A 15,335-nucleotide genomic window follows, 5' to 3' on the forward strand; every position below is an offset into this window, starting at 1 on the left:
CACTGGACACAGATCAGTGAAGCGGCATCTGTGTCCTGGAGACCATCCCTGTTCAGTCAGAATCACTGAAGCTTTGGGGGGAAATTAATAAGGTTTGTTATGAGTCTGAATTGTGCCACATCCAAATGAATGGCACAGAATATCACAGGGCTGGAGTCATGATTGAGCCTAATCCAAATCCTTATTTCTGCAGCAGATGCGCTTGTCATATGGCAGTGACCATGATCTCTATTGTGCCTACAAGAGAGCGATGCAGGACTATCCCAGACTGAGATGTTCTAGTGGGGATCATGACAGCAACAAAGGCACTGCAGGTGCCATCACAAGGCTTTGTAATAGATTGTTGGATGTTATTGTATCTGATGAGGTTAGGTCTCAAAGGTGCTTTCAGTCTCTCACACTACTGCAGAATATAAAAGCAGTAACAAATACCGCTGCTGGGTCTGGTGTGTGTGTGTGTGTGTGTGTGTGTGTGTGTGTGTGTGTGTGTCTGGTCTAGTCCACTGCGGGCATTTGTTATGAGCTCTCATACAGCTGTCAGAACACACAGCTCTATGCATACATGGCTGTATGCGCATACGTCTCGCGGGACTCCCGTCCCATTTCACACAATAAAACGATGCATGATACAGTAAATCCCAAACATTGTCTGTCCGGAGAGAATAAACAAAACGCTCTGACGCACGAGGGTCAACAGAGCACGGGATGATTTGTTAAAAGATTTCTGCGTGGGCAAAAGTGAGAGCGAGCCTTCGCCTTTTACTTTTGTTTTCATCCTGAGCTGTTTGCGGGTCTTTCCAGCTTAACACTTACGAGAAGTGGTCAACACAATGACTCATACCCAAGTAGCAACACGGATGTAGCACAGACCTGCGCAAGAGGCTTTGATTTTAATTACCCAGCGGTGAATACTAACAGAGGTCCGCAGCATGATTGGAAACCGGAAGATCTGCACGTGTTTTTGTCCCGCGGTCAGCTCGCTCTTCTTCCTACCTGACAGGTCCGACCCGGTGCGTTTTTATGCGTTATTCAGCTTCTTCTTAGAGGACTTAAGCAAACTTGCGAGGAAAAAAAAACAAAGCGACAGCACACACCGAGGCGGTTTAACGCACTTCTCATTCACATCACACTCATTCACTCTCTCGTTGGAGCCTTACCAGTGCGCACCAGGCAGGCGACGGTGATGATGGTGAGAGGGACGCAGTAGTTCCACACGGTCGCGAAAGCCATCGCTGTCGCTGATATTCCCCCCCTTGATCTTTTCCTCGGTATTCCTCTTCCTTGGAGAAATCAGAGTGACATGAACCCGCAGGTTCACTCTGCCGACAGCGCCTTCAGCGTCTCTGCACGCGTGTGTGTATGTGTGTGTGTGAGGACGCGCGCGTGCCACTGTGCGTGAACCAGTGTGTATTTTGTCAAGCGCTCAGAGCGTAAAAGCAGGTCTTTACATAGTAATGTTCCCTGTCACACACACACACCCACTTTCTCCCCGTCCGAATGGCTGAAAGTAACAGCCTGGCCGGTTTTTCTTGGTTACTTTACATTGTAAATATATTTAAAAAGCTTGCCAGTGAGGGCGGGCCCGTGTGCGTTTCTGACCAATGGCGGAGAGCAGGAGCAGGTGGAGGGGTGTGCGGATGAGAGTGAGGGGTTGGGCTTCAGACAGAAACAGGCAAGACAGGAGAGCAGGGGAGGGAAGAAGGGCTGCGCCTTCCAATTAATTGAAATCAATTCGTTCTAAATGTGATTGATAACCAACGTTAATTTTCCAACGCAAATAGCCAATTTATTTCAAATTCAGTTCCACGCACCAAAAAGGATGTGCGGCACAATGATTAAGATGACGAGAATGAAACAGATGTTTATTGTTAGAGGAGACTGTAAGATTCAGATCATTTGTTGTGTTCTGAAGGCGAGTGAGAGAAAAAGGATGCAGGCTGTGCTGATTCACCTGCATGTTAGCAGGTGGACTCTCCTTTCCCACGTTTTAAGAAGGCAATCAGTATTATGTTCTGTAGTTTGTTAATTATTATTTCCCTTTTTGATGAGGATCAAAAAGGTCATGTATGGACTCACTGCCAAATCAGCATATGTGCAGCAGTCTTTAGGTGTTTTGTGACCAGGAGACATTATGTTGCTGAAGCTGCTTTGTCTCCAAAATGTGCACAGGACCCATCAAGGAGAGCAGGAAGCAGGCCTCAGTGTATTCGGCTAAATCGCCGTTCACAATGACCGTAATGGCCCGGAACAAAAACTTGCTCCGGACGAGGCAGTGTTTTCTGCTCATCTGTAGTCAGGGCCTATTAGGTCCCACTAACGGGGCTCTTTAACTTTACCCTCATGCTGTGGCCACAGTTTGCCCATAATTGTGTTTTCCAGTCAGAGAGCGCTGCTCCATTATGAAAATTGTTTCTCTGTCCACATCTTCCCCCCCACCCTCTAATCCAGTGTTATAACATGGGTTTGTAGCCTCCAAGGCTTGAAGGCATCTTTTTGAAACTGTGTCTTTGGCGCCCCTTTCAGGTAACACGAGGGATAGCACATCAGCTTGGCCTCTCTCTCCTCTGTCACAAATCCTGCAGACGCTTTGCTTAGCTTGGCTCGAACAGTCAGGAAAGTTCACAGGCAGTAAAACATCAAACCAGTCTATTAGCATTAATATTAATATTTCTACCCTTGGCTTCCATAAAGTTTCTTTGAACTCACGCTTCATATCTGACCTCGACTTCTGCATCTGTGTGCAATCTTAAAGTTTCCGCTTCGGGCTTTCTCAGCTCAGTGATTTTCTGCCTCGACACAAGTTTTAACCTTGTTGTTTTGGCGAGGCTAATATCTGCCCATCTCATTCCCCAATTCCCATCCCACCCCATTTTTCCCCGTCAGCCTCTCCGCGAGTGTTTGTTCCCCGATTGGCAGGGAGTCGGTGGCAGCAGCTCCCCCGCACCAGATGGGGCATTGTCAAGAAGTAATGAGGGGAAAACACCTGCTTCTCCAGTGAGCTCCACTCCTTCATTTTCAGCCATTTGACACAACATATGCAGGAAGCACATACAAAACCAAGTGACCATGACGAGAACAGCAGTGGGCGATGGCATCCAGTTACAAATGTCTGCCACTTTGATGCATTAGTCAATGAAGTGTCATGTTCGGTATAACTCACCTTTACATGACAGCTAGTGCCCAGAGGCTACCGGGATGGCTGGCCACCAGACTATACTGTCGACACTAGTGAAGAGTTGCCACACTTAAATGTCACAGATCTACACCCTTGTCCTGTTCGGACCCCGCCTGGCCCAGACAAAGCGTTTCAACTGCTGTGTATTCTCAGCACAGCTTCCGCATCGCCCTAAGCTGTTGTCCGTTCATTTATCCATGAGGCACTATCAAGGTCAAAATGTCACTGTGAACTACACTTCTCTCCCTCCCAACCACAGCCTCGCACCTTGGGGACAGCTCCACTGTGTGAAATTCCTGATACATAATCTTGTCTTTTCTAGCCAACCAGTTGAAGCCCCGGGACCAAAGCCCACTAGGGAGTACACAGCTTTTCACTCATGACTGACTCAAAGGCCAAAACAAAATTGTGCTCACTGGCATTTCACATGCAGGAGGGCATTTTAAATGTACAATGTTGTATATTTTCCTGCGGAGTGTGACCGATTTTAAGTTTTTCTATTTTAGTTACAGTCTCAATGTGTGTTGTCTGTTTGTTCCTGGGCTTGACCTAAGACACAAAGTAAGCAGAAGTTTGTGGAGTTAGAAAAGAAATGCAAGGAGTCTGTAAAATGCTCGACAAAGGATGGCTACAGCAGAGCCATACAGGGGTCTTGAATAATCAGTTTAATAACATTATCCTGGCTGTGCTCCGTGGCGCATGCACCCGTTAATGGAGTGTCATTGTTAAACTGCCGCTTCGCCCATTATTAACGACGGCCTACGGTCAACCACACACCGATAATAAAACCACATAAAACCCAACATAACTTCAACAGACCAGCATAATGAAATTCTCTGCATTATGAGCTCAGTTATGGTAATAAGCGGTGGTGCCGTGGCACAGCATTAAGGGTTACAAGGCAACAGAGGAGAAAATTAAAAAGATGAAGTTTTAGTCTATGATGCTTATTTTGAGGGAATCACAATAGACTCAGTCGAGTCCATATTGAAGCAGGAGTAGCAGTGGCTAACCCTGCCTCCTCTTATAACGGATGGGGAAAGTTTCAAGGTTACCTGACTTTACTATTAGCTGCTCTCACTGTGTGTGAATCTTTAGCTCATGTATGTGTCTGTGAGCTGAACTCACTGAGAATAGGCTTTGTGCTTACAGCCAGATGGGGAAAAACACAAACATGAACAGGCACAGTAGTCTGAGTAAAGGTCATTGCTTCAGAGTAAGGTCTTACAGGCTGAAGGGAAAGGTTGGTAAACAAGCTGATGCAAGTCTGAGATGGCATTGGATCGAGAAGATGTGCGGCCGAGCGAGCATGCATGTCCGGCTTTCATCGCGCCGTCAATACTCCCCGACCTCTTTTGTATCTCTACAATGGGACAAAATCAATGGCACACATGAGGACAGTAAATATTATTTTGTGAAAGCAATTTAATATCAAAGAAATCCAGAATACAGTAAATTAAATAGTAGAGTGCAAGGTGCTTGAGAGCTGTCAGCATAAAGAGATTATAATGACCTTCTCGAAGATGCTGTGAGTCGGCTCTGCTTTTGAAAAAAGGTTGAAAGGGAAACAAACCAACAAAATAATCTATGTCCTATTACTCAAATGGCTCATTCATAATGCACAGCTGAGCAATTATGTTTGTATAGAAAGGAGAGAATTGCATGTGGAGTCTTTACAGCTCTTTCAGTACACAGGACTCACCCAGCATTGTTTGCTAAGAATGTAGCTCACCATTTTCTGCAATGGAGAATAAATGAAGAGAAACTGCCCACCTTTTGGTCCAAAATGCATAACTACAGCATACACCCACAAGCAAAGCAGCTTTTGCATCTCTAAAGCAATCATTTGCCCTTCAGGAGTTTTTTTTTTTTTTTTTACACCCAGCTTGTTACTGATTTTGATTGTGCTCTCGCTATCCAAATATCCCTCTTTGTCTCCCTCCTTTCCTCCCCTCTCCTCCCCCAGTGTGACCATCCATAAACCTATACCATCTCCTCCCTCTTTAAGTATCGCTCATTTTCTGGCCACCCACTCCATCTTCCTCATCTCTGCTCCATCTTCTTCCCTCCTCCTCATCCTTCCGCCTGCCTGTGCAGTCACACCAGAGGCTGTTTGTCCCCGCAGGTGGAGGGGAGGGACTCCACACTGGTTTTGTAGATGGGCTTTTTCTGAGACCGGTCATCACTGGAGACAGGGAGACAAGGAAAGACAGAGGAGCATGATTATCAGTATATCGACCTCCAAGGAGGCCCTAGAAAAGCATAAGTGAGGAAATTATAGCCTAGAACCGAGCGATGGAGCCACACCTGGATGGTGATGTGAAAGTCCATTTTTTCTCTCCGTCTCTTTTTATGCACACTTGCTCATACACACATGCTCAGCCTCACTTGTGAGGCTTCAATGGCACCACAAAGGCACAGAAATAATGTATGAAGCTGGAAATTCAATGTTTTTAGCCCATATGGAAAAGAAGTTAATGAGCGAAGCTGCATGGGGTCATGATGCACATTAACATACTGTCAGCAACAGATTTAATGGGACTTCTGCTAATGCTTTTATTATTGCGGTATCCTTTTTTTCTGCTCATAGGGTATGGCAGAATTAAACCTGGTGCTATTAGCCCACGTTTTTCTCAAGCAGAAGTGTGTGCAGGAGAGGAGAGAGCATGAAAGAGATCAAGGATGGGGTCAAGTAGGTCAGACCTGCTGAGATAGACTTTAATATTCAGTGCGGATAACACCTTTTAAAGCACACAAAAGCTCACAGGCACTATTTTGCACATGTGTGGAAAGGTTTTCTGCAAGAACACAGCGTACATACCGCACACACACACACAAAGTGAAGTATACACCAAGGTGCACACTGGAAGGCACACCAAAATACACACGCTGTAACTGAAATGGCCTTGGTTCTATCACATGAGACAGAATGAAATATTGCAGCTATAACCATATCCGTAATATGAAGTCAAACTGCAGGAGGCGAGGCTGGGGCTGAGTTAAGGAAGATAGGAAGGTGAGTGAGGATAAAGCAGCGTAAAGAAATCAGACGGTCACGGAGGCACACACACACGTTCACCCCTATTCAAAGGTGTGTTATCCATCAGATTCTGATTTAAAATGAAGATCACAAGTAAAGAGCAAAGCGGTTACTTTTGTGAAAGAGGACCAGACGCAAAATGCTCAAATGTCTTGGCGTTCCTTACATTGGTCCCTTGCTGGTCCTGGTCCGCTTGGCCCTGCGGCACAGGAATACGCTCATGGAGAGGATGAACACCAAGAGAGACACGGCTGCCGCCGAGGTCATCAGGATGAGACGGCCATTACTAGACTCATACCAGGGGGCATCCTCTGTGGGACAGATCAGACAGACATGAAGGGAAACATGCATCACACAGACTCTGAGATCAGCAAAACTACCGGCTTCCTGCCTCCAGGCAAAGCTTCTAAAGGCAACCCCCTGTTTGTTTGCAGGAGAAAAGAGCGTCTCTCTGTCTGGAGTTCAGACGGTCACACTGCCGTACACGGAGCTGATCTTCAAGAAGTCTGCCTGTTCAGAATTTTAAAAACGGGTTGATCATCTCCTTCATGCACACACATTTCCAAATTATACATAACATTTGTGGATTTCGTAGACCTTCTGTTTTTCTTTAGACTGCTGGACAAAGTAACAGGGCAAGTAAACAAACAAAGATAGAAAAATTAAGATTATGAGGGTTTGAGGCACCAACAAACACATTATTCGTCTGTTCACATACTGGGAATATACTGTAGTGCACCTTCAAAGCAACAGCAGTGACATGCAACATTTGCTCACCATACTTTCAAGGGCGAGCAAACATTATTCCAGCATCTAGAAATTATTACCATTTTAATTAGTACACGTGCTTCCGAGAAAATACTGGAGACACGGTGGAGCGTAGTGACCAATGAGTCAATTGCAGCTGTAATAAGATAACCCTACCATAATAAATAACATGCATTGGCTTAATTGCATTTTTAGAGGTTGCATAATTTCAACGATTGAAATCACAAGGCTTATGAATCCTACTGGGTGAGAGGACGGTGTTTAAAAACTGCAGTGCATTAACACAGAGCAGTCATCTCACAGGTCACTGATAAAGATGATGAAGACAGATGAAGTGCCCTAAATTGGATTAGCTGTGATGTTGTAATGAAATTAGCTCTCCACTTCAATACAATCTTCATGTTTCGTGAGAATTAAGACAGACAAACTGTCACTGTGCAGACATTCGTGTACAGAAGTTAACAGACAAGCGCACTTCTGATCAAGTGTCTGTCGATTTTCACTTCTTATCATCATGAACACACAAAATTCCATGGTGCATCCAAATCTAACAAAATATAATTTGGAAGAAAATATAATTAAATACAACAAAAAAAGCACGTTTTCATTTATTTCTAACTTGTCTTCAGTCTGTGTCTCTTTGCTCTGTGCTTTAGAGAGCTCTCTCATGTTTGATATTTCTGTCAAAAGAGAAAAAAATCAAAGGTCAAGGAAAAAATCATTGTTTCCTTTATATTAAATTATTATCCCCTTATCTTTTAAAGGGCCAGTGTGTAGGGTTTAGTGACATCTAGTGGTGAGGATGCAGATTACAACCAACTGAATACCCTTCGCCTCACCCTCCCTTTCCAAGTGTGAAGGACAACCTACAGTGGCCACTAAAAATGTGTATTATCATTATCAAGGGGGCTTCATTCTCCATCTTATTTTCATTCTAATTTCCTGTCCTTGATTTTTATGTTCATTCTGTCTTTTTTCATGTGAAGAACTTGGCGCATGTGATTTCTTTGCTGTAAAGCACTTTGAGCTGCAATTCTTGTATGAAAGTTTGCTATACAAATACAGTTCATTATTACCTAAACAGGAAAGACCCCCTCTTGTGTCACTGTTTGGTTTGTCCATTCTGGGCTACTGTAGAAACATGGTGGTGCAACATGACGGACTATGTAAAAGAGGACCTGCTACCACCATAGATATTAAGAGCTCATTCTCAGGTGATGAACACACAATGATTCTTATTCTCAGGTGAATATACATGACTGAAAACAGAATTTTGAATATTATATCCCAATTTCTGCCAATACATCCCCACTAATTCTACACACTGGACCTTTAAAGTTGGTGCACCTCTGTCATTGCCATTTATTTGCCAAAATGTATGATGTTCTCTTGCCTCATCTTACCGATTTCAACTTGACATTTTGATTTCAGTTGGGACTTTTTATATGAGGTGTTTTTATAAATGGTCTCACCTCTTAGTTACAGCACGACAGTCATTTTCCTACTTTTTTGTCATTTCTGTGCGCAGACAAATGAAACCTCTGCACCGCACCGCCTCCTCAGAAATGTAGGGGTTTCACACGTAGAAATGAGAATTTCTGCATTATGTTCATGATGACGTAATTGCACGCACACACCTGGCAATTCTAGTCACCTTTGAGCGGCTGGCTGAAGAGGAACTAGAGCATCGTTTTAGCTTCGGGGATGTTGACAGCTGAATTTCCCAACAGTTCCAAAGAAAGGCCAAACCACGTTTTTGAAAGAGGAAGCAGGAGATGACCTTTCTAGACTCAGCCAGTTTAAAGGACTACAGGACTTGTCCTGATAGATCTTAAGTCTCTTCTTACCAGGCAGCACGGTGATGCTGATGGTGCGTCTCTTGCTTAGTGACTCCATGGTGGGATGCTCGGCCATGCAGGTGTACTGTCCTTCATCCATCGCGCTCACTTTCTTCAGAGTCAGCTTAGAGGAAGGCAGGATCCAGTCGTCACCCTGCGAAAGAAAGATGGAGTCACACAAGAGAGCGTTGGAGAGTAAGACAAATAAAGAGCAGAGCAGAAAGCAGAAAAACTATTTTATTGGTTGGATTGATTGCAGCCCTAAGAGAATCGACAAAGTCCCACAAATTAAAAATGTGCTGAGCTGGGAGCAGAGGAGAGAAGGAGGATGGACGATGCTTGTTGGTGAAGGAGAGAGGGTATCAAAGAGAGACAGAGAATGAAAAGGGGCAGAAAGTGTCATTTTGGCTGAGTTGTGGGAAAGAGGAAGAAGAGGAAGAGAGAACAAAATAGAACAAGACAGGCAGAAACAGACAAACTGGCGATGGCAGTGGGAGGCAGACAGAAATATCTGCTTGTGTGTGGCCCTCAGAGAACAGTCCCCAAAGTCCCAAACCAAGTGTATTTACCTGAGCAGTAATCCCAATGAATGAGCACACATCGACACAAGTCAATAACCCAGATGACACCATCATCGGCAAAGAATGATGCCACAACAGCACACTGTTAACACAACATGTAATGAGATGGCAAGGGAGCAGGATGAATTGTTGACACAAAAATAGCAGCACTATTATGAGATAGAGCCCGACATGGGAGGAAACAAATAATAGGCCAAACACAAGGATTGGAAAACAAACGAATGTGGAGGAGGGGGTAAAAAAAAAAAAAGACATTACACCATGCAAATGATTTGGCTCCTGGGAGATGCAGCTCCTGCCAAGAAAGTCCATTTCAATTTGAATGGATCTGAATTAAGAGGATTTCCCATAAAGGCCAGGTCTGGCCAAAGCAGCATTTTGTATGCAAATCCACTGGCTCCCAAAGCAGTGGCCCGTTTCTGCCTCTGTCCTGCTGTCATTACCGGGGGCCAATGTGCCCACGGCAGCTGTCTGTCAAAGTGGCCGATTCTGATTCCTCTCTCTGCCCCATCTCCATGCCTTACGTACAGCGGGCTTACACACACAGATAGACAAACACACTCCCACTAACATTTCATCTCATCCCATCATTTCCTCGAACGCGTCACCCCTCTCTCCCAAACGTCTCGCGGCTGGAGCGCGAGCGGAGCGACAGCTGAATCACGAGTGGGCTGAACGATTCCACACGGCGGCGGCGGACCTGTCTGTCAGTGCTGCCACTAATTCTTCTTCTTCATCAAAGTGACAGAGCTGTACGTTCAACAAATGATGGCAAAAACCTAAAGCACTACATATCATCATGCGGAGGACAAACAGTATTAGCGTTTTAAAATGTCCACTGAATTGGATTTGGGCTTGTAAACCCATTTAAAACCCGGATTAGCTATGACCCTTTAACAAGCTTATTAACCCCGAACCGACTTATCAAGAAGAATAACAAAAGAGGAAACTCAGCAATTATGGCTGCCTCCCCAATATATCCTCAAAGTTGCATAGCTGCGTTACACCTGCTGTTCGCCGGTGGCGCTAGTGGTGATTTTGATGACACCTTGAAATACCACTTTCTTAGTAGTGTAATACCACTTTCTCACCACAAGGGTACAGTCTACCTCCCGACTCATCAACTTCTTCCTGTTCTACACGTCCAGTGTCACTCTGGCATTTTACACGGAGATGTCTTAATTTCCCTCGGGTGAGGGTTCCTTAGCCCAGCGAAGAGCCCAGTTGAATAATTCAATACTGGTTAACCAAACACTAAAAAAATCATTAGAAATCTATTCACGTAATTGTTTTCAGGTTGACTGGCTCTTGTCTAGACCTCATTAAACTATTAATCCTCTGTAAGTGGGCAAGAAGCAATCCCCAGCGAGCGGTGGGCCTAAGCCAACCGGTCACTTAAATGCAGAGCCCTTCTTCAGAGGAGGGGATGAAACGACGACAGGCGAGGGGAAGCGAGTGCCTCGAGTAAGTCGGGAAGAGAAACAGAGACGCGTTAGAAGGGGAGAGGAAATTAAGAGAATGCTTGAGCAAAGCCGAGAGAGAAAGAGGGACCCAGAGAGACTGGGGGGAAGACGGAGAGAAGATAAAGAGGTCACATCGAAGTGGGAGGGAGGGAGCGGGAGAGCCATGACAAGCTTCCAAAAGGCCAACGAGGACGCCGTGCACGCTCCTGACGCTTTCTCACGTTCTTCTTCCAGAAGTAGCTTGGCTCCTCTGAAGAGCTGGCCGAGCACTTCAGCACCACGTCGTCCCCGGCTCGCACCTTCAGCTCCTGCGGGACACTCAGGTAGCTGCTGTAGCCTTCCCTGGACAGTAACGGCTCCCCCATATCTAAAAGAGGCAGCGTGATGGAGCATTAATGAAGCAAGACGTCTCAAGCTCCCTCTTCATGAGTTTGGGACGTGACTGAACATATGTTTGCAGAGGCAGCAGCTGGTAAACACTCAGACCTTTTCAGTATATTTGAGCGTATAGGCTCAAGTATGAATGCCTCCCAGTGGTGCAGACTGTACCAAGCAATCAATAATAATGATAATAGGCTTCATCTTATCGAAGTCTTTAGAGAGGCAGTGTTGTGAATAATGACTCATTTTCTCTTTCATCTCAATAGATGGCCCACGTCCATCCAGCTCCTGGCTTCTCTCCCTCTCTGTCTCCTTCAGTCCTTTAGTCCATTCTAATCTTTGCCTCTTATTGATTCCCCCCATGAGGCTGAGGAGCCTATCAAACAGCATCGCGGTCGATTTGATGGCCACTGAGAAGATAGAGGACACTGATAATCTGACTAGCTGCGCCACGGATGTCGTCTCATGCAACTGTGTATCCTACGCTGATAGCTGCAGGCTTGGGTGGCAGCGGGAGAATGCGTCTTTGTTTGCTTGGAGAGCTGGAAAAAAAATGATGAAATGACTGTAGTCAGCCTATCACAGGTAACAGTGTTTGCTCTGGATCTGTACTTTTTAGAGTTGTTGTACACACTCTGCAGCTGCACTGCATAGATATGTCTTGTGTTATTAACTATTCATGTGTTTTTCTATCCCTCACTGTGAAGAAAGCTGTGTCCATGGTGTCTGAAAGATTGTCTTTACCTCCTGCTGCTTGGAAATATGAGGAAAATTGCGAGGCTTCAGAGGCTCTCTGTTCCGTCTCCTCACCTAGACTATTTACCAATGTACAGTCAAGGGTTTTTTTTTATATACTTCCTCCTTCGTTAGTCATGTCATTATTCTCAACTGTGCTGCACATTTCCTTATTAGAAAGTGGAACTGTCTAACTTATTTGCAAGTCATATTTTTATAGCTTATTCTCAGATTCCTGCAGAAATATCTTCAACATGTTTCCTTGTTTGGCAGGGGAAATGCAGTGTCACAGAGTCATTGTTCCACGGGCTTTAAGCAGACTGTTCCGACTCATATCGACCCAGACACTCACAATGCACTTTGATGGCCAACAACTGGGAGGAGTTGTCTGGCGCAGTCACATTCTCGGCGTCGGACACGCAGCGGTAGGGCCCCTCGTAGAAACTTCTTGCGCTGGAGATATACAGGACTAGACTGTCTGCGGTCTTCACAATCTGCACTGGACGGAGGCACCAAGATCGCTCCCAAACTGGATGCCAGCTCTGCATGTACTGTTGAAAGAAAGACAGAAAGAAAGGAAGACACATCTTTATAATGCTGATGCATCATTTCAGATTGAAGCTTCAGGAGTGATCCAGAAGGAAAAGAATCTCATGGTTTTATTTTGAAGAGTACTCGTGACATTTCCTGTGTCAGAGTCTTTGTACAGTTCTCGACTGTGCTGAGCCACACAGCAGTCAGCTGCTCGGTGTGATATTCAGACAGAGCACTTGACAGAGTCCATTTGTGGACAAATGAGTTTTGGCTATAACCGTGATGACATGACAGACTTTTCTTTCTTTATATACAGCATCAGCCTGTCTATATATACAAACATATATATGAGATTTCTTTCTTTTCAAACTTCAAATTGTGATCTCAGAACTCAATGATTAATGTTTTTCCACTACTGCAAGATTATTAGAAAATCACTGAGAATATTTTCTATTTATTTTACAGTCGTCCAAAAAGAGAAAAATAGGCGCTTCCTTACCAACACTGCAGCGCTTTACGCAGACAGCCCCTCACACCCACCTACCCATCTGTTTCCATGGCTCACCTTGGAGAAGATCTCAAAGTGGACCTGGCTGATGTTGAGGTCAGAGTCTTGGTACAGACACTCCAGCGTGACCATCTCTCCCTCCAGAACCGGCTCGGTCGGCCCTTTAATGAGCAAAGTGGCTGCATGTGGACAGAGATTACAGACGTGGGTTACTGATCACAACATGAATAGGTGGGGGGGCTCAGGAGTGAAGGCGTGCTGACCTGCTGTTCTGGGCAACACTTTCAAAACAACCTCTCCCTCTTCCTGACATTTGTTTCAAGCTCCTGCTGGAAAAAAACATGCCAGTACCAAAAGTCCGCCACGGTCACATGACCAGCAACAGGTTCTTCCACTTTAGACGCCGGTGACGACAGGGGCGATTTGTCTTTCACTTCAGGAAGGAAAAACTGTTTACATTATTCCCTCACAGTTAAGATATGCATTTGATGTAAACGGGTCTCTGCGTACAGTATGTATACATAAATATATTTCATTGTTCTTCTCGTCAGTCCCTTGATAATTCCACCAGCACTTCCTGTTTCAGCCTGAGCCTTGCAAACCACCAGGGGAAACCCATCAGTGTGACAGAAGAGAAAGCAGTTTTCTCTGGAGGAAAAACAAACTCAGACAGACAGACGCACAAATAACAAACACACACACACACACACACACACACACACTAAACTCAGGGACAGCAACGGTATGAATATATTTATGAAAAAATACCACAAGCAGACTTGGATATTAAACCAATGCTTCATTACAGAGAAGCAATAAAATAAAATGTTTTAAGGAGAATGTCTCTGAAATAAAGAAAATTAAAAGAAACATATTTACCATAACTGCCGTGAATCAGGGCGACCGCTGCAACCAACACAAGTGCTTTCATGGCTGTGAGACACCTTTCAATGTCAGGTAAAATGGTGAGCAGACCTACGCAGCTTCTAATCTGAAATGAAAGTTTGCTCACTATTTATCTCAAACCAGCGGAGGTGTGGCTTGAAGTTTGTTTTGTTTTTTTTTCAGGAAGCGCCATCAAAACAAATTCTAATTATTACACAGCTCAAAAATAAATTGCTCAGTGAGGCTTATTATTTGTCTGCGGTCGTATCTTTTGATGAGGAGCGTTAAAGCCTGAAATATTGTTATTGTGAGCTGTAACTGGAGGGACTGAGCCGCGCCGATGATCGGCCCCGGCGCGTCATTTGTCTCCAGGGGGACTCGAGCCTATCACCTCTCCTGTCCTGGCTTCTTGTTGAGCGCAGTATTTTTCCGCGGAAGTTCAGCAGAATTTGAAAGAAGTGTTGACATGAGTCCGCAGATCTTGGGTGTGACATGTGATACCGAGCAAGCCAACATTTGACGCTTCATGCGCTTTCACATTTGACTGATCAGCTGGTAACCAGAGCTGGACAGGAGACAGGATCGAAAGAAATCCAGTCTCTTCGAGTGTCAAGGATTGTTTTCTGTACGCCGACTTAAAATGCTTACAGAGACGAACCGACTCACTGTGTAAAATATTAATTTTCATTTTCAGTCAGAGGTTTCTGTCCAACCCAGGCCTACACAGCGACATTATTGTTAAAGTAAAAAAAAGTGTATCTATATAAAAATATATATATAGATATATTAAAAAATAGAGCAAATACCTCCCAAACAATGTGTAAAACATTTTGGTATGTATGTACCCTATCTAAAAACCATGCACAGACTTAATGTTCTTGCTCAAGGTCTCGCGCACCTTGTACTGTGTTACCTCCTTATAACACAGCCATCACTGCTGCGGATATTTCTTTATATGACTTACTTAAAAAGAACTCTCAATCCTTTTGTCCTACTTTCAAGAGCACTTGGGGTAACCCGGATATAAGCTGCATCATAGAATATGATTTCTTGCAAGTAATGTTTTCATCAACGTTGGTGATCTAAAGTTTTTATCGCATTGTAATTCCCACGGAAACCTGAAATTACCTACAATTTAAATTATTACAGGTTTTGTTACTGGCATTATCATTACTATTATCGATGGAATAGACCTCTTTGTGTTGAATTCATAATGTTCTATTGCCTGCATTTTTGTATTGTTTTTGTATTGTTGTTCAAGAAATAATAAGGGAAATATTTCTACACCATTCCGATCTGTGTGTGCTCATCTGAAGCGTTTGCCTTCACTTCACCGTATCCACTGCGACCAGAGGTTCTTGTTGAATTGTGGTGTAGTTCTACAAAATGTCCAGCAGGTGGAAGAGTAGAGGCAAAATGTTGCCACC

General features: G+C 44.5%; 3 protein-coding genes across 4 annotated transcripts in view; 1 reads left to right on the plus strand and 2 right to left on the minus strand.

Moving 5' to 3' along the window:
- cadm4 (cell adhesion molecule 4) overlaps positions 1-1,531 on the minus strand; it is a 147,452-nt gene extending 145,921 nt beyond the window's left edge. Inside the window, exon 1 of one of the 2 annotated variants that reach the window (XM_070967311.1) lies at positions 1,158-1,531. In XM_070967311.1, the coding sequence (XP_070823412.1) occupies positions 1,158-1,230 (73 nt within the window). In that variant the 5' untranslated portion in view covers positions 1,231-1,531. The remainder of the gene's footprint in view (positions 1-1,157) is intronic. The other variant, XM_070967312.1, reaches the window with a different exon arrangement.
- Positions 1-15,335, plus strand: part of apoc1 (apolipoprotein C-I) — a 351,086-nt gene that overhangs the window by 266,618 nt on the left and 69,133 nt on the right. The gene's annotated exons all lie outside the window — the stretch shown is intronic.
- LOC139334339 (B-cell receptor CD22) lies at positions 4,858-14,011 on the minus strand. The gene is made up of 7 exons (XM_070967157.1): positions 13,903-14,011; positions 13,081-13,202; positions 12,334-12,532; positions 11,087-11,232; positions 8,831-8,975; positions 6,382-6,526; positions 4,858-5,360 (listed from the first exon to the last, which is right to left on the minus strand). Exons 1-7 carry the CDS (start codon positions 13,952-13,954, stop codon positions 5,273-5,275), a joined length of 897 nt encoding a protein of 298 aa, XP_070823258.1. The 5' UTR covers positions 13,955-14,011; the 3' UTR covers positions 4,858-5,272.

This window comes from Chaetodon trifascialis, chromosome 7 (genome assembly GCF_039877785.1).
Source record: "Chaetodon trifascialis isolate fChaTrf1 chromosome 7, fChaTrf1.hap1, whole genome shotgun sequence".
Taxonomy (NCBI): domain Eukaryota; kingdom Metazoa; phylum Chordata; class Actinopteri; order Chaetodontiformes; family Chaetodontidae; genus Chaetodon; species Chaetodon trifascialis.